Genomic DNA, 25,813 nt, shown 5'->3' with positions numbered 1-25,813 from the left:
GAATGTGTGGACAAGGCTGCACGTAGCCTCAGCTTGTACAGCAGAGAGCTCCGCTCGCCAGATCTCCCAAGTGTAGAGATTGATCAGGATGTCATTCCTTAATGGGGTCCCAATCTTAGAGGCCCCTGAATGATCCCCAACCTTTCACCCTCCCCAGCCGGAACGCACTATGGGAGAGTCCTCCCCCCCCTCTCCCCCAGCCGGAATGCACTATGGGAGAGTCCTCCCCCCCCCCCCCCCTCTCCCCCACCCCTCCCCGCACCTCTCCAACACCCATGCCATACACCCCAGCCTGATCGCGTGTGCGCACAAAATGCCAACTTGGCACCTTGGCAATGCCAACCTGGCACCCTGGTACTGCCCCCTGTCAGCTGGCAGTACCACTTGGGCATCTCACAGTGCCAGGCTGGCACCCAGGCTGGCACTGCCAAGGTACCAGGCTGGCACTGCCAAGATGCAAGGTTGGCACTGCCAGCGAGTGCAGGGGGTGCCAGCAGAGCCTGGACACCACCCTGCCCAAAGGGCATGCAGCTTAGGGCCTCCGATCCCCTGGAAGGCCCCCACGAGTGCTGTTCTGTCTGGTCCCCATTGTGGGCAGGATTTACATTGCAACGTCTCGCAAGAGCGCGTCGGATTTTGCGAGGCGTGGCAAGCTGTGTAGATCTCGTGAGCGGGGTCTCCCGACTTTCATCGGCCATGCTGTGCCGCAGCGATCTGCTTTTCCAGCGCAGTATGGCCGTTGGATCATGCCCCAAATGTTTCTGCCTCTAAGCAAGAAGGTTTAGGTATAATTCCCACTCCAGGACTTGCTTGTATCTGAAAGACTGTTTATTAAGCAATGATCCTTTCACATTATTCCACAAAGAGGGGACAAATGTGAGATGCAAGCAAAAAAAACTTGCATTGATATAAATAAATAGATATAATTAAAAATTGATGTTGGATAATGTGTTTAAATTAATTTTAGCAGGACAATTGTTCATTGATTTAAGAGATGTTGTCAAAGCCACTGTGTATCTGAATTAAAAGCATGAGTCATTTCTCTATTTTAGCTACAAAAGGCAGTGATGAAGGTTTCTAGAATGTTGGTTCAAAATAGCTTGAAGATAGCACAGTGTAAAATGTTGCCTAAGTTCTGGCAATTGATTCTGCCAGGAAATTTCAACTGATCCCTTACTTGTGGAGTTAGACGTGAGAAGAGATGTCGATGCTGAGATTTATACGGGAAGATGAAATTTAGACAGAGGAACTTTCTGTTTCTACATTTAAGACATTTCTTATAAAGGGTCATTAGCCCACTGTTTTTCATTCTATTGGATTATATTGTAGCGTCAGTATATTGGTTAAATGTTTTATGCTTCATGCCATTATCCCAATTGTAAATAAATATACTAGTCATTGTAGTCTGATATTCAGACCAACACTAAGAAATGAGTATGCTGCTGCAGCATAGAATTACACTTAATCCTTTAGCACACTGGGCTAAATCGCTGGCTTTGAAAGCAGACCAAGGCAGGCCAGCAGCACGGTTCAATTCCCGTAACAGCCTCTCCGAACAGGCACTGGAATGTGGCGACTAGGGGCTTTTCACAGTAACTTCATTTGAAGCCTACTTGGGACAATAAGCGATTTTTATTTCATTTAAATAGTAAGGATTATTGATAGGTTCTTGTGTCATCGAATTCCGCAGGGGGAACTCACGTCAAAAAGTGTAGTTTTTGTTTTGTACAGGATAAGGTTCATTGGCTGGAACCACGATGGAAAGAAAATGATTACAATAGTAATGACACGGGCATGAATTTTAGCAAAGTCAGAGAAGGTCTCCGGTTTAGCCACAGAGGCCCCAGTGGCCCAACTTCTCATCTGGACCCGGCACTAACTATTTTCATCAGGGGGTGAAGGGAGAAGCTGATAATCTGCACATCCGTGGGTTCACAGAAGCAGCTGCATATATAAAACTCCAGCTGCCTTCAAATATCTAATTCGAATCTTTGCCAGTGGAGTTATTTGGAGAAGTAGGGCACCATTTTGGATCAACCCAGGGACACCTTTGGGTGAGGTAAGGTGCCCGATGAGAGAGGTCACGTACTCTTTCGGAAAGATCATTGGCCCTTGGGATTATTTAACGTAGACATTAATGTGATAAACTGTGCATACATTTATTGGAATTGTCAAGGCCACTGTCAAGGCATTTAAATCCCCTGGCCTCCAAATAAAAAAAAGCAGTTTGAAGTTTTTTTAAAAGATTCATTCATGTAGTGTGAGCATCATTTGCTAGGCCAACATTATTGCCTATCCCTAATTGCCCTTGAGAAGGTGGCGATGAGCTGCATTCTTGAACCGTTGACGTCCATGTCATATAAATGCATCCACACTACTGTCAGGGAGGCAGTTTCAGAATTTTGGCCCAGAAGGGGCAGCAGGGTAGCAGGGGCAGCAGGGTAGCATGGTGGTTAGCATCAATGCTCACAGCTCCAGGGTCCCAGGTTCGATTCCCGGCTGGGTCACTGTCTGTGTGGAGTCTGCACATCCTCCCCCTGTGTGCGTGGGTTTCCTCCGGGTGCTCCGGTTTCCTCCCACAGTCCAAAGATGTGCGGGTTAGGTGGATTGGCCATGCTAAATTGCCCGTAGTGTCCTAAAAAGTAAGGTTAAGGGGGGGGTTGTTGGGTTACGGGTATAGGGTGGATACGTGGGTTTGAGTAGGGTGATCATGGCTCGGCACAACATCGAGGGCCGAAGGGCCTGTTCTGTGCTGTACTGTTCTATGTTCTATGACAGTAAAGGAACAGAGATACATTTCCACATCAGGATGCCACAAGCGTAAGGGCTGTCATAAGATTTGTGTTGCATCACTGATTCTACAACCTATCATCACAGTGGATCATCGGTAAGTTCACAGTTTGCTTGACAGCTCCAAGTGGTTAGAATCTTTGATATGGAATTATTAATACAAAAAATTGCTTTTGTAGAGGATTATGTACTTGTACGATTAGTTGTTTTTTTTAAAGGTTAAGTACTTGAAGCAATGTAAAGGTAGGGAATGGGTTTTAAGAATGAGGGTTTCTTTTCTAAATAGTCAAGTCATCAGACGACACATAGAACTTTATTTTCTTTAATCTCAGAGTGAGTCCTGTGCTTTGCCAATGGTGGATACTGGATGCCTTAGCAAGGGAAAAGGGTGGTGGGTGGAGGGGGGGGGAGGCGTCAGTTGATATGTGTTGGTATTAAGATGGTATGGGCTCCAAAAGGCCATAGGGATGGGTAGAGTGATAGTGGTTGGCATGGGTGGCATGAGGAACTATGGGAGGTGGACAGAGGGGCATGGGTTCACATAGTGGGTACACTGATTTGAACAACAGTTCTAATTTCTTACAGCTGGTTGGAATGCCATATTTGCACGAGGTGCTGAGGCAAGTCATTAACCGCATTTTTGATGAAAAGAAATACATTGAACTGGATCCTTGTAAAATCGACCTAAACAAAACGAGGTATGTCTCAGTTATACCTGTCTACCTGCAACTTTACAGCTTATCTTTGTTCGGTTTCTCTTCCATTGATTTTTTTCAATCATCAGCTTCTTAAAGAGCTTGAAGAAGCCCGATTGGCCAAAAGAAAACACTGCATCTGCTAGCAGTCAAACAGTAACACTGGAAATACTCAGCAAGCCAGGCAACATTGCTTTGGGTACAGACTTTCTTTTGCCAGTATTGGAAGATGAACAGTAGTTCAAAAGGCATGGACCCAAGTTAAGGCTGAGACACACAAACACAACAACAGCGCTTACCTTTGCATGATGGATTTAATGTTGTAAAACATCCCACGGTGCTCAACGAGCAATATTAATAAAAACATTTTTGTTAATTTTTCACATATAATGATAGATCAAAGAGGTGTGTGTTTAGGAGCATCTTAAAAGTGGAAAGAGATAGAGAGGGGGAGAGGCTAAGGGATGGATTTCCAGAGGATAGGGCCCAGACAACAGATGGCACAGAAACACACATATATAGAACATAGAACATAGAACGATACAGCGCAGTACAGGCCCTTCGGCCCTCGATGTTGCACCGACATGGAAAAAATCTAAAGGCCATCTAACCTACACTATGCCCTTATCATCCATATGCTTATCCAATAAATTTTTTAATGCCCTCAAAGTTGGCGTGTTCACTACTGTTGCAGGTAGGGCATTCCACGGCCTCACCACTCTTTGCGTAAAAAACCCACCTCTGACCTCTGTCCTATATCTATTACCCCTCAATTTAAGGCTATGTCCCCTCGTGCTAGCCACCTCCATCCGCGGGAGAAGGCTCTCGCTGTCCAGCCTATCTAACCCTCTGATCATTTTGTATGCCTCTATTAAGTCACCTCTTAACCTTCTTCTCTCTAACGAAAACAACCTCAAGTCCATCAGCCTTTCCTCATAAGATTTTCCCTCCATACCAGGCAACATCCTGGTAAATCTCCTCTGCACCCGTTCCAAAGCTTCCACGTCCTTCCTATAATGAGGCGACCAGAACTGTACGCAATACTCCAAATGCAGCCGTACTAGAGTTTTGTACAACTGCAACATGACCTCATGGCTCCGGAACTCAATCCCTCTACCAGTAAAGGCCAACACACCATGGGCCTTCTTCACAACCCTATCAACCTGGGTGGCAACTTTCAGGGATCTATGTATATGGGCACCGAGATCCCTCTGCTCATCCACACTACCAAGAATTTTACCATTAGCCAAATATTCCGCATTTCTGTTATTCTTTCCAAAGTGAATCACCTCACACTTCTCCACATTAAACTCCATTTGCCACCTCTCAGCCCAGCTCAGCAGCTTATCTATGCCCCTCTGTAACCTGCAACATCCTTCCGCACTGTCTACAACTCCACCAACTTTAGTGTCGTCTGCAAATTTACTCACCCATCCTTCTGCGCCCTCCTCTAGGTCATTTATAAAAATGACAAACAGCAACGGCCCCAGAACAGATCCTTGTGGTACGCCACTCGTAACTGAACTCCATTTTGAACATTTCCCATCAACTACCACTCTCTGTCTTCTTTCAACTAGCCAATTTCTGATCCACATCTCTAAATCACCCTCAATCCCCAGCCTCCGTATTTTCTGCAATAGCCGACCGTAGGGAACCTTATCAAACACTTTACTGAAATCCATATACACCACATCAACTGCTCTACCCTCGTCTACCTGTTCAGTCACCTTCTCAAAGAACTCGATAAGGTTTGTGAGGCATGACCTACCCTTCACAAAACCATGCTGACTGTCCCTAATCATATTATTCCTATCTAGATGATTATAAATCGTATCTTTTATAATCCTCTCCAAGACTTTACCCACCACAGACGTTAGGCTCACCGGCCTATAGTTACCGGGGTTATCTCTACTCCCCTTCTTGAACAAAGGGACCACATTTGCTATCCTCCAGTCCTCTGGCACTATTCCTGTAGCCAATGATGACCCAAAAATCAAAGCAAAAGGCTCAGCAATCTCTTCCCTGGCTTCCCAGAGAATCCTAGGATAAATCCCATCCGGCCCAGGGGACTTATCTATTTTCACCTTGTCCAGAATTGCCAACACTTCTTCCCTACGCACCTCAATGCCATCTATTCTAATAGCCTGGGTCTCAGCATTCTCCTCCACAATATTATCTTTTTCTTGAGTGAATACTGACGAAAAGTATTCATTTAGTATCTCGCTTATCTCCTCAGCCTCCACACACAACTTCCCACCACTGTCCTTGACTGGCCCTACTCTTACCCTAGTCATTCTTTTATTCCTGACATACCTATAGAAAGATTTTGGGTTTTCCTTGATCCTACCTGCCAAAGACTTCTCATGTCCCCTCCTTGCTCGTCTCAGCTCTCTCTTTAGATCCTTCCTCGCTTCCTTGTAACTATCAAGCGCCCCAACTGAAACTTCACGCCTCATCTTCACATAGGCCTCCTTCTTCCTCTTAACAAGAGATTCCACTTCTTTGGTAAACCACGGTTCCCTCGCTCGACCCCTTCCTCCCTGCCTGACTGGTACATACTTATCAAGAACATGCAATAGCTGTTCCTTGAACAAGCTCCACATATCCAGTGTGCCCAACCCTTGCAGCCTACTTCTCCAACCAACACATCCTAAGTCATGTCTAATGGCATCATAATTGCCCTTCCCCCAGCTATAACTCTTGCCCTGCGGGGTATACTTATCCCTTTCCATCACTAACGTAAAGGTCACCGAATTGTGGTCACTGTTTCCAAAGTGCTCACCTACCTCCAGATCTAACACCTGGCCTGGTTCATTACCCAAAACCAAATCCAATGTGGCCTCGCCTCTTGTTGGCCTGTCAACATATTGTGTCAGGAAACCCCTCCTGCACACATTGTTCAAAGAATGACCCATCTAATGTACTCGAACTATATCTTTTCCAGTCAATATTTGGAAAGTTAAAGTCTCCCATAACAACTACCCTGTTACTTTCGCTCTTTTCCAGAATCATCTTCGCCATCCTTTCCTCTACATCCCTAGAACTATTAGGTGGCCTATAGAAAACTCCCAACAGGGTGACCTCTCCTTTCCTGTTTCTAACCTCAGCCCATACTACCTCAGAAGAAGAGTCCCCATCTAGCATCCTTTCCGCTACCGTAATACTGTCCTTGACTAGCAGCGCCACACCTCCCCCTCTTTTGCCCCCTTCTCTGAGCTTACTAAAACACCTAAACCCCGGAACCTGCAACAACCATTCCTGTCCCTGCTCTATCCATACCTCTGAAATGGCCACAACATCGAAGTCCCAGGTACCAACCCATGCTGCCAGTTCCCCTACCTTATTTCGTATACTCCTGGCATTGAAGTAGACACACTTCAAACCACCTACCTGAACACTGGCACCCTCCTGCGAAGTCAAATCTGTGCTCCTGACCTCTATACTCTCAATCTCCCGTACCCCAAAACTACAATCCAGGTTCCCATGCCCCTGCTGAATTAGTTTAAACCCCCCCAAAGAGCACTAACAAATCTCCCCCCCAGGATATTGGTGCCCCTCAGGTTCAGATGTAGACCATCCTGTCTATAGAGGTCCCACCTTCCCCAGAAAGAGCCCCAGTTATCCAGAAATCTGAATCCCTCCCGCCTGCACCATCCCTGTAGCCACGTGTTTAATTGCTCTCTCTCCCTATTCCTCATCTCACTATCACGTGGCACGGGCAACAACCCAGAGATAACAACTCTGTTTGTTCTCGCTCTGAGCTTCCATCCTAACTCCCTAAAGGCCTGCCTGACATCCTTGTCCCCTTTCCTACCTATGTCGTTAGTGCCAATGTGGACTACGACTTGGGGCTGCTCCCCCTCCCCCTTAAGGACCCGGAAAACACGATCCGAGACATCACGTACCCTTGCACCTGGGAGGCAACATACCAAACGTGAGTCTCTCTCGCTCCCACAAAATCTCCTATCTGTGCCCCTGACTATTGAGTCCCCAATTACTAATGTTCTACTCCTTTCCCCCCTTCCCTTCTGAGCAACAGGGACAGACTCCGTGCCAGAGGCCCGTACCCCATGGCTTACCCCTGGTAAGTCGTCCCCCCCACAAGTATCCAAAACGGTATACTTGTTACTCAGGGGAACGACCGCAGGGGGTCCCTGCACTGACTGCTTCTTCCCAGTCCCTCTTACAGTTACCCATCTATCTCCAGTCTTTGGTGTAACTACTTCCCTGAAGCTCCTATCTATGACCCCCTCTGCCTCCCGAATGATCCGAAGTTCATCCAGCTCAAGCTCCAGGTCCCTAACACGGTTTTTGAGGAGCTGGAGTTCGGTGCACTTCCCACAGATGAAATCAGCAGGGACACTGATGGCGTCCCTCACCTCAAACATTCTGCAGGAGGAGCATTGTACTGCCTTCCCTGACATCACCTCTAGATTTAAAAAAAAACAAGAAAAAAAAAGAAAGGAAGAGCTTACCTGATATTACCTCAAACCCTGCTCCCGCTGAAAGGTAAGCAAATTTAAAGGCACTCACTCACCTTCACGACAGGCCCCTGCTCCCGCTTCCCAACCACCGTGGGGTGGGGGGGTTGGTTAGAGGAGGAGGTAGGGTGGGAAACACTCACAAAGTGTTTCGGGTTTAACTGTCACTTGCCAACAGCCTCTCCACAAACCACCTTCAACTTAGGCTGACCGCACTGCACGTATGCAAATTTCACCAGAACAGCTGATCAGTAGCTCTGCTCTGCTGCCCTCTGCTGGATGATTGCCTTCACTCAAACTCCTCGGGTCTCCTTCGCAGATTCACCTTCAACTTAGGCTGACCGCACTGCACGTATGCAAATTTCCCCAGAACAGCTGATCAGTAGCTCTGCTCTGCTGCCCTCTGCTGGATGATTGCCTTCACTCAAACTCCTCGGGTCTCCTTCGCAGATTCACCTTCAACTTAGGCTGACCGCACTGCACGTATGCAAATTTCACCAGAACAGCTGATCAGTAGCTCTGCTCTGCTGCCCTCTGCTGGATGATTGCCTTCACTCAAACTCCTCGGGTCTCCTTCGCAGATTCACCTTCAACTTAGGCTGACCGCACTGCACGTATGCAAATTTCCCCAGAACAGCTGATCAGTAGCTCTGCTCTGCTGCCCTCTGCTGGATGATTGCCTTCACTCAAACTCCTCGGGTCTCCTTCGCAGATTCACCTTCAACTTAGGCTGACCGCACTGCACGTATGCAAATTTCCCCAGAACAGCTGATCAGTAGCTCTGCTCTGCTGCCCTCTGCTGGATATATACACAGGTAGAGAATCATAGGCACAGGAGTTGAGTCCCTTGAGCCTTTTCTGCTGTTCAATGGGATTATGACTGATCTGTAGTCTAACTCCATATATCTGACTTTGTCCCATAAATCTTAAAACCATTGGGTAACAAAATTCACAAACAAGAAGGGAAATAAAATGCGCTTGTGCAAATCAAGGGGAGGTTAAATGGCAGGAGGGATATTGGCATAACAATGGGAGCAGTCAAAGAGACGAAAGACACATATGAGATACAGGTTGCCCTGGGAAGAGGGGGATTTTATTGAAACTTACAGGATACTGCGAGGCCTGGATAGAGTGGACGTGGAGAGGATGTTTCCACTTGTCGGAAAAACGAGAACCAGAGGTCACAATCTCAGACTAAAGGGACAATTCTTTAAAACAGAAATGAGGAGGAATTTCTTCAGCCAGATGGTGGTGAATCTGTGGAACTCTTTGCCGCAGAAGGCTGTGGAGGCCAAATTACTGAGTGTCTTTAAGATAAGTTCTTGATTAATAAGGGGATCAGGGGTTATGGGGAGAAGGCAAGAGAGCGGGGATGAGAAAAATATCAGCCATGATTGACGGAGAACTGAAGGGCACCAGTAAGAGGAGAGAGAGCTTTGACAAGTGGACATGAAGGTCAATGGGCACGGAATGGGATGATACAGATTTTCATTACTGGGTTAGGCTGCACAGGAGTGCCACGGCCCGGAAAATTCCTCAACAATAGCTTTTTGCACTTTGACTGCATCTTGTGGTAAGATCTAATTATATATTAACTTGCACAATGGATGTACACCGGTGAAGATTTTATGGTTTAGAATGTATTGTCTACCTTCATTGATAAGAATAACCTTTGTGTAACAATGCAAAATAAAGTATATAGAAGTAAAAGAAAAAGGCGTGACATCAGATTGATAAATTTAGGAGGTGAAGCCGATTCCTATACCCATTTCAGGTCTTTCAATGCCAACTTTTAACCCTTAATCTGTCATTCAACAGAAAGCATGTTGGTGCCATTGTGGCTTCATACTCTAGTGTAAAAACAGCTGTCGAATCATCTAGCCATCTCTCCTGATTTTCATTTCTAATACTGCGGTCACAGTGAATTCATTTTCTCCTTCCCTTCTCTTTAAAACGTTGACCATCGTGGGATTGGGTTGTCTGCTAGCCATTCAACATTTATACACAAGTTCCTGCGATCCAGTCCGCCCTGTCAGTGAGCAGGCTTGGCTCCTCCTCTGCTCGTCGCCAACTAAATTTGACAAAGGAGCCTAAATAGCTGCTTGACCCCTCATTTGCATATGTACGTAGCCTAATGCCTATTTCAAAAGTAGGCAGGACTAACTTAGCAATGCACACTTGCAGATTCAACGTGGCTCATTCCACTATTAAATTTATCATTGGTGAACACAGTTTAGCATCCAAGCATAGGTACAATACATACCAATTTTTCGTCCATTAGCTGATGTTAAAACTGTGGACAAGCAGATGACATATAAATGGCACCAAGCATTTTAGGATGGAGAACAGCAGTTTCTAGGCTACCGATGTTAAAAGATTAGCACTTCAATGTAGCGATGGAAATCTTTGTGAGCTTTCAATGCTACAAAAAATGTGTTTGTCTTGTGAGGCTGGGTAATTGACATTTAACTGTGCAGCTTCACAAATATCCTGTAGTTAAGCCTATTACTTCCACATGAACTTAATAATCAGCATAAATAACTCATGACGCACATTATTTTCAAATGTTTTCATGAGTTACAAATTACACTGGTCTCCATAACAATGGACGAAGATGCATTTGATCCAAAACAAAGGTCTTCCCTCGAAGGCACAAATGTTCAGGAGTTAATTGTTCGAAGAACAGAATATTTTTGGCGCAGCTAATAAACTGCTTAATAGGCAGACATTTAATGATGCTGACTGACTCTTTGCGGTTGCTAAGTTACGTTCTGATACTGATGTTGAGGTAAATCCAAGTTTCTCCCCTCCACAGTGATGCAGATTAAACACCGTAAAAATTCTAATCTGTTTGGATTTGAAATGTATATTTGAATGGTGAATATTTGTTTAATATATTTGTTTAATATTTTGTGTTTAAAGTGGCCCAATAAAGTTTCCTGACTTTGTTCCCAAGGCTATGCCTTGACCTCACCTGTCAGTGCAGGGTGGTGCATCCGGAGGAAACATCACTTTGTAAAATTCAGAGAGAGCAGCAAATTCCTCACATTTTTACAGAGTAAAAATCAAGAGCAAAGAACTGTCAATGCACAAAACCTGAAACAGAAGAAAACCAAATGTGTGCAATGCCCAGCAGGTCAATCAGCAACTCTGAGGAGAACAGACAGGTTAAGCATGCGCTCATGCTCATATTTCTGTCCTCAGCCTGCTGTAATGTTCCAGTGACACCCAACGCAAAAGGGAAGAGACACCTCATCTTCCACTTAGGCACTTTACATCCTTCTGGACTCAACATGGAGTTTAACAACTTCAGTCCGTGACATCTGTCCTCCATTTAGATTTTTCATCCCAAAAGTGACAGTCTGTATCTTGTTTTCGTGTTTTTTCTTCAGACAGTGCTGACCCTTTCTCTGCAATGAACACATTCTGCTAATTTGCTTTAAGACAGTGCTGACCTTTATTCTGCTATTGCCACCTACTCTGGACCACAGTTTGAGCCTTTAGTACTATCCTTACCACTCTTTGTTTTGTGTTCTGTGTCATCTGTGCCATTTAATTTCTCCCGCCCTCTAATCTAACCCGGACCTTCTATTCTGCTCCACCTCCCCTCTCCCTTGTACAACAGCATAAAACCCATCACGTTTCTGCCTCTCTCCAGTTCTTAAGAAGGATCATATTGGACTCAAAGCATTAACTTTCTTTCTCTCCCCACAGACCTGCTGGGTTTTTCCAGAATTTTCTGTTTAAATTTTGGACACGTCAAGGGGTTAGATTTGAATTGCTGCGTACCCAATCAGTGGATCATGCTTTCTGGTTGCCTGATGGTGCCAACAGGAGGACCAGGGTCTCATAAACATGGTGAAAAATGGGCTCTCCGCTACAGCTTGTTGGCTCTGCGCCTGTACAATATTGGGGGCTGCTCTGACCAGCACCAAGATGGATGGAGGTGGCAGGAAAGCCAAGGGTAGCATGAGCCTTCTTGATTCTTGTGGATCCAACAGGATTATTCATTCACTTCTTGGCCCACCCAAAAAAATTTAGCTTTCTATATTTGGTCCTCTTTGGCTGTAATATTAGGTAAAACTGGGTAGACAAGTGCCCACTGTATCTGGTTGGCACAAATAATTGACATTTCCTTTGTTTAGCGACTTATTTCATCTCCATCAATTTCATAGCGCATCTTCATTTCATGGTGTACAACATCATTGTAGCGATATCATGGTTGTGTTGTAATTCACCGACTGACCAGGAGGAGTCTCACTAGTATAAAAGTGAATGTTGAAGTCAATTGACCTCAGACTGGCTGGAGGACGTAGAAGAGAGAGGTTGCTTGGCATGATTTTACTGTTTTTCATCTGTTGTTTTGTATATCGTTTACCTACAAATAAAGTTAATAAATTGTTTATAACTTTAGCTACAGGTGTTCTTGTAATAAATCAGGCCATCCGACCTTACAATCATGTTCTCTATTTTAGAGCTGATCCATGATTACTTACGTTTCCCAGTGCTAAGAAGTATTTGTGATTCTTTCCTGCCCAGATTCTGAATTAATTTCCAGCTTCTCAATATCTTTGCTCAGCTAAAGAACTTGGTATCATCTGTAAACAGAGGCTGGCCATTTATTTTGATATCTTCAGCTGGATTCCATTGTGAAAGTATGGGGTTTGTTAATGAATTATCAGGATGTTATTTCTCTTGCTATTTTGTTAACTGGAAGCGCACTTTTTAATAAGACAGTTCCCCCCTTCTCCATTTCTTGGACTTATTAGGGTTTATGGGTGGACAGCCAATGCTAAGGTCCTGCCTTTATGGGTTTGGATGTCAATGGCGTGGACTGACTCTCCCTCCTGCTTCCCCTTTTCCTGGTTGTGTTCCCATTGAAATCGACCTGAGCCCAGGACCTGAGTATTTGATCTTTCTTTTACTGCTAGGTTTCCATGGGGAAGTGTAGCTCTCTCACTTACCTGGCAGTCAGCTGGGACAGCAATCCACAATATTAATTGGCTCACATTTCAAAACTGTAAAAAATGAAGGCTGTTAATTTTTAAAGAGCATGTTTTTCCCACTTTGGCACTACTTAAATATTAAACAAAAGTTGTGAGAGCAAATCTCTTTGCAGCCGTAACTTTTGGAACATGAACTTCCAATGAAATTAATGAAAACTATGAGTTACAATGCGGGACGGAGAAGAAAAACGTCAGTGCTGACTAATATTTCTTTCACTGATCCAAAAGGAGGATATCTTTCAAAGGAAGCCTTTCAGAAGCTGGCGTACGAGAATGCAGCCAAGAGCTTTTAAAGTCTTACCTGACCGATGTGATGGATGCCATTGTCGGTTCGGTGGAGCAGTGTCCTTCTGTTATGCGAGTGGCTTTCAAACAGTTACATAAGCGAGTGGAGGAGCAGTTTTCAGAAGCAGACAATGAGGTACCTCGCAGTTAAGGTGTAATTAAGAGGGATTTTAATCCGTTGAGCCACCGCGTGGTGATTCCCCAACATTGATAAATTAAAACTGCATCAAAGCTCAAAGATATTTGACTGTATCATGAGCCGACAATTATAATAATTGTAATCTTTAATTATTAATCTTTATTGTCACAAGTTGGCTTACATTAACACTGCAATTAAGTTACTGTGAAAAGCCCCAATGCACCACATTCCGGCACCTATTCAGTTACACTGAGGGAGAATTCAGAATGTCCAAATTACCTAACAGCACGTCTTTCGGAACTGGTGGGAGGAAACCGGAGCTCCCGGAGGAAACCCACGCAGACACAGGGAGAATGTGCAGACTCCGCACAGACAGTGACCCAAGCCGGGAATCGAACCTGGGACCTGGAGCTGTGAAGCATCTGTGCTACCCACTGTGCTACCATGCTGCCCAATTATTACTAATCTGTACAGTAGGCAATTCTTGTGATGCTAACAGAAACGTTCCCCCTATTTGTTTGAGCTGACTTCTTGAACAAATTCCACTCATCCTTTTGATTCCCCCACCACCCCCCTTCTGAGCACCATTCACCATTTGAGAAGGCTTTCAGGTAAACGGATCCCAGGGTCTCAACTAGTGTTCATTTCCGGTCCAGGAAAATGCACCAACAAGTGAAGAAGAGGACCAACTTGGCTTGCCATTATCTTTACTTCCCTCCCCACCCTTGTGGCTGCCACCCTCTATCCAGTCCCAGCTTCCACAATTCCCATAACACCTCTCCCCATTTGCCTAACTCCCCACTTTTGGGTCGCCACCCTCTGTTGATAGCCCACAACCCTTATTTTCACAGAAGTGATCAACAACTTTATTTGAAGTGACAAATCAGCAAGCTCAACAGTGTGGGCTATAGGGCCTGAGAATTGCATCATTCTGTTGTGTCGAACTGGCAAGCAAGTAACAAAAACCTTTCCCTCCACACAAGTTTAATGGTCCAACAATAAGTTAAAATATATCCACTGTGTTTCCCTGTGACTTACCTCAAGATAGTTTAGACACAGCAAACAGCAGACAATAGCAGATCAGTAGACCCTTAACAGAAACGAGATGACTCGATTAAATGTTATTACTCTACTGAACTCCCCCACCCCAGTATAAGCAAACTCGAATTACTTCCTAGGTATAAGACTTTGCTTGACTCACTGCATGAGAGCATTCAACTCACTTGCTACTCTTGAGAGTTTAGATAATGTTTGTTGCTTGATAAAGAATGGAGTCATGAAAATGAAATGAAAATCGCTTATTGTCACAAGTAGGCTTCAAATGAAGTTACTGTGAAAAGCCCCTAGTCGCCACATTCCGGCGCCTGTTCAGGGGAGGCTGTTACGGGAATCGAACCGTGCTGCTGGCCTGCTTGGTCTGCTTTCAAAGCCAGCGATTTAGCCCTGTGCTAAACAGCCCCATCTGCTAGTCGAAGCAGCTTTGACTTGAATTTGGGTAGAGCCTTTAATGTGGCAAATGCCTTAATACACTTCGCAGAGGAGGCTACAAGGATAGGGTAGTGTGGCTTAGAGTGGGATAAGGTGTGTCCTGCACAGCTTTAGACAAGATGGTGCTTGTGTGATGTGGAGCTCGTGAGGCTGGCGAAGAGGATGCAAGAGATGACTAGAGGTTTGAATAAGAATTTCAGTGATGTTTTGGGGTGGAATGAGTGTGGGGCCGTGCAATGTGGCATAAGTGAGCTTGGTGGTTATAGGACAGGGTATCCAAAGCTCAGTTTAGGGTAAAGTAACACACTCGGCCCTTCTTTCAATCTGATCGAGCAGCCAGGAACGAGGTGGATAAATGAGAGCTAAGTGGAAGCAAGCATTGATTTAAAAAATGTAAAGATAAAAGAATTTTGAAAATGTGCATGTTGAGAAAAAAGATAAATTAAAATAATTATTTTGGTTTTGACACTTCTCAATGAATCATCAGTACAACATTTTCTCTAATCACGACATGCACACACTGGTTGGAGAGTGTTCAGATATCCCGATGAGAAATACATCCACTTTCACCATTATAAACTATCGAGGAAATTCATTTTAGAATCATTCTGTTCCCGATGCTGAATAATAGGTGGACTGAATGATAGAACCTTTGGAAATTGACAGTATTGTTTAGTAGCGAAGACACTGTAATTTATTTTTGTATTCCTATTGAAATGCAGAACTGGTGCCAGAGTCCATTAATGACTCAATGTGAACTCACACAATGTGAGGAGTGACAACATATCCCAGGGTTGTCTTCACATTTCTTTAATTTACGATGATACATAATTAGATGTCTACTTGAAACAGAGAAAAAGTACAGATATAATTCTTTCAAGGAGGCAGCACGGGTAGCATAGGTTGAATGGCCTCATTTTGTACTCATTGATTCAATGCTATATGTGTCTCTCAACACTTCTGTGTCTTAAATGATGGAAAATGCAAGATGCTATTATGTAACTTGTTGGATGAAGGATCAAAACCTAAAAGTCAAATGAAAAATCAATTGACGATTGACACTAAAGTACTCAAAATCTGATACATGTAATCCAAGTGGGTTCAGAGCAAATCCGAGTCTCAGATTAGTTAATTCACATAAACAGGGTGGGCTTAACATGTTCAGTAAATTCAGGAACAAAATCCGTGGTTATGGTAATCATTGGTTTAGTCTACATTTTGCTTTTGTTTCTAGGATGTCAAGTACTTGGCTATTAGTGGCTTCCTGTTTCTGAGGTTTTTTGCTCCAGCTATTTTAACGCCCAAACTCTTCAGCCTGAGAGATCATCATGCCGATACAAGAACAGGAAGGACCCTGCTGCTTTTGGCAAAGGTGATTTTTATATCTTATTCAGTGTTGAGCAACAGATAAATGTAAGGGCACAGCCTGACTGTGAGTTATTGCCAACAGTGAGAGAGCAGTGACGAGTGATCCAGTTCTCCGCAATGTTACCATTCTCATAGCTTTGTTTATCATAGAATTTACAGTGCAGAAGAAGGCCATTCGGCCCATCGGGTCTGCTCCAGCCCTTGGAAAGAGTACCCCACTTAAGCCCACACCTCCACCCTATCCCTGTAACCCTACCCACCGTTTTTTGGACACTAAGGGCAATTTAGCATAGCTAATCCACCTAACCTGCACATCTTTGGAATGAGGGAGGAAACCAGAGCACCCGGAGGAAACCCACGTAGACACGAGGAGAACATACAGACTCCGCACAGACAGTGACCCAAGCCGGGAATTGAACCTGAGACTCTAGAGCTGTGAATCAACTGCGCTAACCACTGTGCTGCCCGATGTGCTACCGTGCCACCCACTATGCTACCGTGCTACCCACTATGCTACCGTGCTGCTCAGGGTTCTCAGAGAAGCAGGGGTTTGATTTAGTGGGGAGTGATGACAGTCTGTATTATCTTCTTTTTCTACAGTCAGCATGTATATGAATTACAACATTCATCGAGTCATAGAGGTTTACAGCACAGAAAGGCCCTTTGGCCCATCACGTCTGCGCCGGTCAATAACAACCACCTAAATATTCTAATCACATTTTCCAGCCCTTGGCCCATAGCCTTGTTGCTTTGGCATTACAAGTGCACATCTAAATACTTCTTAATTGTTTATGAGGGCCTCTGCCTCCATAACCCTTTCAGGCACGGAGTTCCAGACTCTAACCACCCTCTGGGTGAAAATGATTTTCCTCACATCCCCTCTAAACCTCCTGTCCCTTACCTTAAATATATGCCCCCTGGTCATTGATCCTTCCACCAAAGGGAAAAGCTTCTTCCTTTCTGCTCTATCTATCCCCTCATAATTTCATACATGTCAATCATGTCCTCCTTAGTATCCTCTGCTTTAAGGAAACGTCTGTCCCATCTCTCTTCATAGCTCAAACTCTCCAGCCCAGGCAACATCCTGGTAAATCTCCTCTGCACCCTTTCCAGTGCTACCACATTCCTCCTATAATGTGGATCCCAGAACTGCACACAATACTCTAGCTGTGGCCTAACGAATATTTTATATAGTTTCAGTTTAACCTCCCTGCTCTTGAACTCAATGCCTTGGCTAATAAAGGCACGTAAGGGCAGCACGGTGGCGCAGTGAGTAGCACTGCTGCCTCACGGCGCCGAGGTCCCAGGTTCAATCCCAGCCCCGGGTCACTGTCCGTGTGGAGTTTGCAGATTCTCCCCGTGTCTGTGTGGGTTTCGCCCCCACAACCCAAAGATGTGCAGGTGGATTGGCCATGCTAAATTGCCCCTTAGTTGGAAAAAATGAATTGGGTACTCTAAATTTAAAAAATAAATAAAATAATAGGGAAATGGGCCTGGTCCACTGCGGAATGTCTCTTAAGCTGTTACTCATGAAATGTTGAAATCGATTTTTAAAAAAATAAATAAATAAAATAAAGGCAAGTATACCATGTGCCTTCTTAACCACTGTATCCACATGCTCTGTTACCTTATAGGACCGGTTTACATGCACATCAAGGTCCCTCTGATACTCGGCACTTCCCAGAGTCCTGTCGTTCACCATGTACTCCTTTCCTTGTTTGTCCTGTCCAAGTGCATCACCCCACACTTAGTAGTTTGAATTCCATTTGTCACTGATCAGCCATCTGACCAACCCGTCTATATGTTCCTGTAATCTAAGGCTATCTTCCTCAACCTTTACCACATCACCAATTTTTGTATCATCCGCAAACTTACTGATCAAGCCTCCTACATTCATATCCAAATCATTTACATAAACCACAAGCAACAAGGGCCTCAACACGGTTCCCTGCGGGACCCCACAGGACAAAGGCTTCCAGTCAGAAAAACACTTCTCGACCATCACCCCCTGCGTCCTGTCACTCAGCCAATTCTGGATCCAATTGGCCAAATGTCCTTGTATCCCATTGGCTCTTACCTACACTATCAGTCTCCCGTGTGGGAACTTATCAAAAGCCTTGCTGAAGCCCAAATAGACTAAGTCAAATGCATTGCCCTCATCAACAAGACAATCCAAAACAGGAAATGCGGTTCCTCACAGGGAAGGTGGTGGCAGAGTGGTATTGTCACTGGATTATTAATCCAGAGGCCCAGGCTAATGCTCTGCGGGTATATGTTCAGGTCCCACTATGGCAGCTGCTGGAATTGGAATTCAATTAATAAATCTGGAATTCACAGCAATGAATATATTCAAGAGGTGGCTAGATGTAGCACTTGGGGCGAATGGGTTCAAACGTTATGGGGAGAAAGCAAAGGTTATGGGGATTAGGCTATTGAGTTGGATGATCAGCCATGATCATGGTAAATGGCGGAGCAGGCTCGAAGGCCAAAAGGCCTCCTGCTCCTATCTTCTATGTATCTATGTATTGGTGAACATGAGGCCATTGTTGATTATCCCTGATATAGAATATCAGCACTCCTGCATATGTCCTGAACTATTGATAGAATGTGCTATCCCACAAACAGTATAGACTCACCAGAGGTTGAGACACAGTTGCAGAGAGACAAGAGGAGGTTGCCCTGGGAGTCCTCAACATTGTCTCTGGACCCCATGAATTCTCTTGACATCAGGTCGAACATGGGCAAAGAAGCGTCTTGCTGTTTATAACCTGACCCGTGTTTCCCTCCCAGCTGAGGAATCAGTACTGCTCAATGTTGAACACCAAATGGAAGGGCCACTGAGGCTGGGGAGCAGAATGTAATCTGGGTGGGGGACTTCAATGTCCAAAACTGATTGAGCTGGCGTGTCCCAAAGGACTGGGCGTGCGGAAGGTGGCAAGGGAACCAATGTGATGAATGTACAAAATTGGTACATACGTTGTATTATATGTATCTGATGCAGCAACGGTATTAAAAGCCTGGATTATGGTGTGTATATATCTGCTGCTGTAATATTTCTAAAAACCTTGGTTTAAAAGACAGACCACCTTTGTGGTTGCAAAAGGCGCAATTAAATTTGTAAAAATCATTCTTTCAAATCATGCTTATGTTTACAAGGAGAGACTTAATGTTATGATTTCTTAGGTAATAGAGACATTGTATTTAAACTTAAGTGAGTAGGTCATGGGATCTGAATGGAATACAGATAATGTAAGCAGCAGGAGGAACCGGGGGGGGGGGGGGGGGGGGCAATTCTCCCAACGGGATAAGTGCCGACGCCAGAGCTGAAAACCGGAGTGTTTCACTCCGGCGTCGGAGCCCGCTCCCAGACCCCTATTCTCCTGCCCCCGGGGGGCTAGGAGCGGCGTCGCGTCATTTACGTGCGCTGGCCCTTGGCGCCACATAAAAACGGCGCCGCGTAAATGGCGTCACCCGCGCATGCGCGGTTGCCGTCCACCCCGAGTCCACCCCGCAAGAAGATGGCAGATGGATCTTGCGGGGCGGCGGAGGAAAGGAGGTCCTCCCTTAGAGAGGCTGGCCCGCCGATCGGTGGGCACTGATCGCGGTCCAGACCCCATTGGAGGCCCCCCCGGTGTCGGAACCCCCCCCCCCCACAGGCCCCCCCCAGCATTCCCGCGGAGTTCCCGCCGGCAACGACCATGTGTAGATGGCGCCGGCGGTAACCTGTCGTGTTGGGGCGGCTGCTCGACCCGTCCATGCCGGAGAATTGCCGCTCGCCTTTTGCAAACGGCGAGCGGCGATTCTACGTGTGGCCAGCCGTGATTCTTGCCGCACTGGTTTTGGGGGTGGGAGAATCGCGTGCGGGTGCCGGGGCGGTGTGGCGGGACACGCGCAGTGCCCCGGCGATTCTCCCACCCGGCGTGGGGGGGGGGGAGGGGGGGAGAATTCCGCCCCGGGTCTATAGCAGGCAGTGTTTTCGTTTAGTTTTCTGGAAGCTGTGAGCTGAACAACAGCTTTTGCAGAAGGCTGTCAGATTCAACCGACAGGGATCTACAGGCTATTTATTGAAAGTATCGCTCTCTTCCTCCAAGCAGTCTTTCAAAGAGCTTTTTATCCAGAGAACGACAAGTATCCTGTGTTTGCTAACTGCATTTAACAGTAGTTTTTGACCTGTGATGGGTTTTGCTTGATTGGAATAGAGAAGGTATCAGTTAGCAGTTCAAGTGTTTCATTTTATTGTTCAGCATTGTTTACCAGGTAATTATATTTCTGTGATGTTAAGTTGGTTTAACACCGTGTTAATAATAGTTTGTTTTTATACTCTGTATCCCTATTTGTGTGTGGAATCTCTTCTGGAGCAAAGTATCCTTTCTCCACAGTTCTACAAATTTTTAAAAAAGTGATTCGGGTTCCTGTCAGGTATCCAAGCAAATGTTTTTTTTTGTAAATTTAGAGTGATCAATTTTATTTTCCAACTAAGGGACAATTTAGCGTGGCCAATCTAGCTACCCTACACACCTTTGGGTTGTGGGGTGAGACCCATGCAGATGTGGGAGAATGTGCAAATTCCACACGGATAGTGACCCGGGGCCGGGATCGAACTCAGGTCCTCGGCAGTGTGAGGCAGCAGCAGTAACCACTGTACCACCGTGCTGCCCTTGGTATCCCAGCAAATGTTGGGGTCTGGTCCGGGATCATAATACCAAAATCAGATGTAAACCTGGTGAAGTTGCAACACGGGAATACTTGGATACCAAGCTATGGAAGCAGCATGTGATAGACAGAGGGAAACTATCCAACAACCAGTTGGATCAGATCTAAGCTCTGAAGTCCTGCCACATCCAGTCATGAATGGTGGTTGATGAATAAACAACTAACTAGAGGAGGCTCTACAAATTTTTCCATTTGCAATGGTGGGGGAGCCCAGCACATCAGTGCAAAAGATAAGCAATACTCGCAATAATCTACAGTCAGAAGTGCCGAGTGGATGATCCATCCCGGTCTCCTCCAGAGGTCCTCAGCTTAGGTCCTCAGGTCAAAGACACCAGCTTTAAGCCAATTCGATTCACTCCACATGATATCAAGAAATTGCTGAAAGATTTGGACACTGCAAAGGGTTTGGGAACTGGCAACATTCCAGCAATAGTACTGAAGACTTGTGCTTCAGTGTTAGCTACATCCCTGACTAGGCTTTTTCAATACAGCTACAAAACTATCATCTATCCAGCAACGTGGAAAATTGTCCAGGTCTGTTCTGCCCAGACAAATTCGGACAAATCCAACCCAGTCAATTATTGACCCCATCAGTTTACTCTCAGTCATTAGAAAAGTGATGGGCTGACAAATTGCTCCACAGGCAATGACCATCTCCCATAAGAGAGAATTTAACTATCGCTCCTTGAATTCTCCATTATCAACATTCTGGATGGTACCATTGACCAGAAACTGAATGGGATTAGCCAAACAAATACTGTGGCTCCAAGAGAAGATCAGAAGCTGGAGATTCTGCCGAGAGTAACTCACCTCCTGACTCCCCAAAGCCTGTCCACCATCACACAAGACACAAGTCAGGAGTGTGATATGGAATACTCTCCATTTGCCTGGATGAGTGCAGCTCCAACAACACTCAAAAAAAACTCAACACCATTCAGGCCAAAGCAACCCAATTGACTGACACCCTATCCACCACCTCCAATTTTTACTTTCTCCACTATCAATGCACAGTGACAGCAGTGTGTGCCATCTACATGATGCACTGCAACAACTCAGCAAGGCTTCTTCTACAGCACCTTCCAAACCCATGATCCCTACCACCTGGGAAGGGAAGAGCAGCTATTACATAGGGACACCATCAGCTTAAAGATCCCGTCCCAAGTCACACACCATCCTGACTTGGAAATATATCGCTATTCCATCAGTGTCACTGAGTCAAATCCTGGAACTCATTCTAACAGCACTGTGTGTGTATCAACATCACATGGACTGCAGCAGTTCAAAAAGGTAAGCACACCATTACCCTCTCAAGGCAATTAGGGATGGAATACTTTGTGGCCTTGCAAGCAAAGCCCACATCTCATGAATGCATTTAAAAAACATGAATGGATGATATGTTTGACAGAAACGGCTACCTGATCTGAATTTGGTTCCTACAATGTTTTGTTTTCATTCTCAGCAGTGGAGATGCTGACAAAGCAACAAATGTGGCCCCTCCCTCATCAAGAGAATGCAGATGTGTTAGAATTAATTGATTTGCTAGGGCATGTCACAGGGCATTGTGACTCAACTACATTGTGTGGAATTGAAATTGTGTAAAGACTGACTGAAGCAGGGCTCTCACTTCCTGAAGGACATCCACAAATCAGTTTGACTTTACAAAAATCTGGTCACCCCTACATGTTCATTTTCTGGTGGGCGTTACAAATTAACACACTTATTGAATTTGATCTCATATGTTGGAATTTGAACTCTTGCCCTTTGAGCTGTTGGCCTGGTCTGACAATGGCAATTGCAGCATATAAGATTGGCGCCTTACATGGAAAGAGTACTTGAGGCCTTGGATGACGGTGAATGGAGAAATGGTGCCTCTAGTATGATTGCAGGAGAATTGCGGAGAATGGCAGCTGGAAGTTGGGGCAGTGGCAGCGTGAGTAAAGGTATTCTGGAGCAGAAAGCAGAGAGTAGGAGCTGGAAGACTCACACTGGGATGGATTCTCCACCATCCACTGTCAGCAGCGGGGTTCCAAATGCAGCAGAAACTCGAACGTCGGGCGCAGATCCCGTTCCAGTGCTCTGGTTCCTTGCCAGCTACATTACAACACAAATCATGCACACCCAAGCCCCCAGCCCCTAATGTCTATAAACATCTAGCTATGATTGGCAGCTTTTGACCAGATTAAAATAAATTATGTACTTTCTACTGAGAAAAAGAGAAAGTGAAAGCACTTATCTCCTGGATGTTTATAAAGATTGTTGTTAGCTTCACAGACGGGTACTTGAGATTCATTCGCGTGTGAAGGGAAATAAAAATAAACAATCCAGACATTTGGCTGCCTGGAAGCTGTTATCCTGTCAATTACAGCCTACCAAAAGCTATTTCTCTTTGAAAGTGAATAGACGTCTCACAGACCAAAGTATCTGAGGGGATTTAAAGCTCTGTGTAGGGTTTTGGCTTTCTATGAAGCCTAGGAATCTGTAACAGCTGATGCTTTCAACGCGCCTGTCTGAGGCAGCATGTGTAAGGCACCGGTAGGTGAATAAACAGTGGTTTTACACTATTTCTACATGACTGTTTTTTAGATTCCAGACAGCGGTGACTGTTGGGGGATCTCTTTTGGGGGATCTCTCTTCGGGGGATCTCTCTTGGGGGCTCTCTGGCATGGGGGTCTCTTGCATGGGGTTCTCTAATATGGGTCTCTGATGGGGCTCTCTGATATGGGGCTCCCTGATAAGGGAGGGTCTGTTAGCAATCTGATGGGGGTTTTCAGGGATGCTGCCAAGATGCGGCGGGGCTGCCAGATTGGCACTGCCAGGGGTTGGGCCTCAGGGGGCCTTTGATAATTGGAAGGGGGATATGGGATATTAGGCTGGGGTTGAGTGGGGTAGGGGGTGGAAGTAAGCGGGTGGGGGTCTGAAAGAGCGTGGATCAGCTCGCCAGCTGGAAATCTCTCCAAGTGTAGCTTCGGCGGGGGTGAAACTACCCGATGTCAAAGAAAATGGCAAAGCGCTGCAGCCGCTGAGAATAACCCTGCCAAACGCACCTGAAAGCGAACTTAGCTTTCGGTTTATTGAAGCCCGACTCCTGTTTGAATGCTTACACACCTCTCACTTTCCATTCTTAATTCCAATTTCCAGCATTTGCAATTTACTTCATTTATTCTCCAGAAGAACTTTTGTGACGTTTTGCTGAACCACTCGACAGGAGTTTCGCTCCACTGATAAACTTACAAAGAGACTTGCAGACATCAGGCTCCTTGAGAAAACCAGTGGTGTGGAATTTTGGGCTGGTTGCAAAGGCAGCTGGAGTTTTCTGTTTTAGCACCAATCTGAAATTTAATTTGTTCTGACGATATATTTTGGCTTCAGGTCAAAAAAGCTGCCGATTGCAGCATTTCAACATTCGTATTGTCCATTCAAACTACAAAAGCGTTGTGCTCAGATGCTAACAGCTGTCAACATAGTTGGTGACAGCTCTCATCACGCATGCAGTAGTCTCTAGTGTTACACTGATCATCTACACAAATGAGTGCACTAATATAATTCAATCCTTGCCATCAATCTTCAAAGAAATGGTTCAGTACCAAACTGAGTTTCTTTCTGCATGGAGATAGCTCAGTGTGTTGGCGCTTAAGCTCCACACAAGCAGTATAGTCCTAATCACATGTGCCCACTCAACTCCGATATTCTTTTATTTCCCTTTCCCTTCAATCCCCTATCTAACCTGTTCTGGAACGTTCGCATGATCTCTGTTTCAATCACTTACTCTGGTGGTTCATCCTCCTGCCTCATAATATTCTGTGCAAAAGGAAAGGTTTCTCTCCTGCCTCCTGCCCTGAATATCTTACATCTAATCCTATATCGGTGTCCCCACGTTCAAGACGCCACAGCCCGGGGATGTGGTCTGCAAATGGTTCTGTATTAATATCACTTCTGTCAAACACATGAAAAGGCGATTGGCACTGCTTCACTAATGGGTTGACCTGTGTTTTCTCTTTCAGGCTGTTCAGAGTATTGGTAACCTGGGCCTTCAGTTGGGACATGGGAAAGAGCAGTGGATGACACCCCTCCACCCATTCATTTTACAGAGTGTAAGCTGCGTGAAGGATTTCCTTGATAAGCTCATCGACATCGATAATGAAGGTAATATTTAATGTTACTGAAATTCAGTTAATAGCTGCAGTGATCTGACTGCAATCTTCCAAAGCAGGGAATACCATGGATTTGTCCTTGGGACAGCTGTGCATGTGTGGGTTTGCCAGGAGACGAAAGTCTCCTGACTATTGTGGAGCTAACTCAGACAGGCATTTGTTTATCATGAAGGTCATCTCCTTTAGTTGCAACAAAATCATAAACACATTCTTTCTCAATGAATTCCTGAATTAAAAGATCTCCTTTGCACAGAAGGAAACAAACATGATGAATGATGGTGAAGTTGGGTGAACAAAGTCTCTTTGTTTTGTCATCTCGATGTTAGTTTGTTTTGGATGTTAAATTGTTTTTTTTTAACATAATTTAACCAGTAATGCACTTCTGGAGTCAGAACCTACCGGGAAATACTGGATCTTCCGGTCATGCATGTTGAGATTACATTCAGCAAAGTTAACACAGATAGACATTTTTTTCATTCTTTCATAAAATGGGTGAACACAGTTTGGGACTGCCCTTAGTGACATAACAATAGCCTTTTATTGTCACAAGTATGAAGTTACTGTGAAAAGCCTCCAGTCGCCACATTCCAGCGCCTGTTCGGGTAAGCTGGTACGGGAATTGAACCTGTGCTGCTGGCCTTGTTCTGCATCACAAACCAGCTGTCTAGCCCACTGAGCTAAACCAGCCCTTTGACAT

The 25,813-nt window shown here is 45.2% G+C and overlaps 1 protein-coding gene across 1 annotated transcript in view; it reads left to right on the top strand.

Moving 5' to 3' along the window:
- Positions 1–25,813, top strand: part of LOC119978355 (rasGAP-activating-like protein 1) — a 398,828-nt gene that overhangs the window by 297,602 nt on the left and 75,413 nt on the right. The window contains exons 14-17 of the mRNA XM_038819933.1: positions 3,376–3,488; positions 13,201–13,393; positions 16,119–16,256; positions 24,967–25,108. Coding sequence (XP_038675861.1) covers positions 3,376–3,488; positions 13,201–13,393; positions 16,119–16,256; positions 24,967–25,108 — 586 coding nt within the window. The remainder of the gene's footprint in view (positions 1–3,375; positions 3,489–13,200; positions 13,394–16,118; positions 16,257–24,966; positions 25,109–25,813) is intronic.

The sequence above is a fragment of the Scyliorhinus canicula genome, chromosome 1 (genome assembly GCF_902713615.1).
Source record: "Scyliorhinus canicula chromosome 1, sScyCan1.1, whole genome shotgun sequence".
In the NCBI taxonomy this organism is placed as follows: Eukaryota; Metazoa; Chordata; class Chondrichthyes; order Carcharhiniformes; family Scyliorhinidae; genus Scyliorhinus; species Scyliorhinus canicula.
The sequence above is the reverse complement of the archived record's forward strand: the minus strand, read 5'-3'. Positions and strand labels throughout refer to the sequence as shown.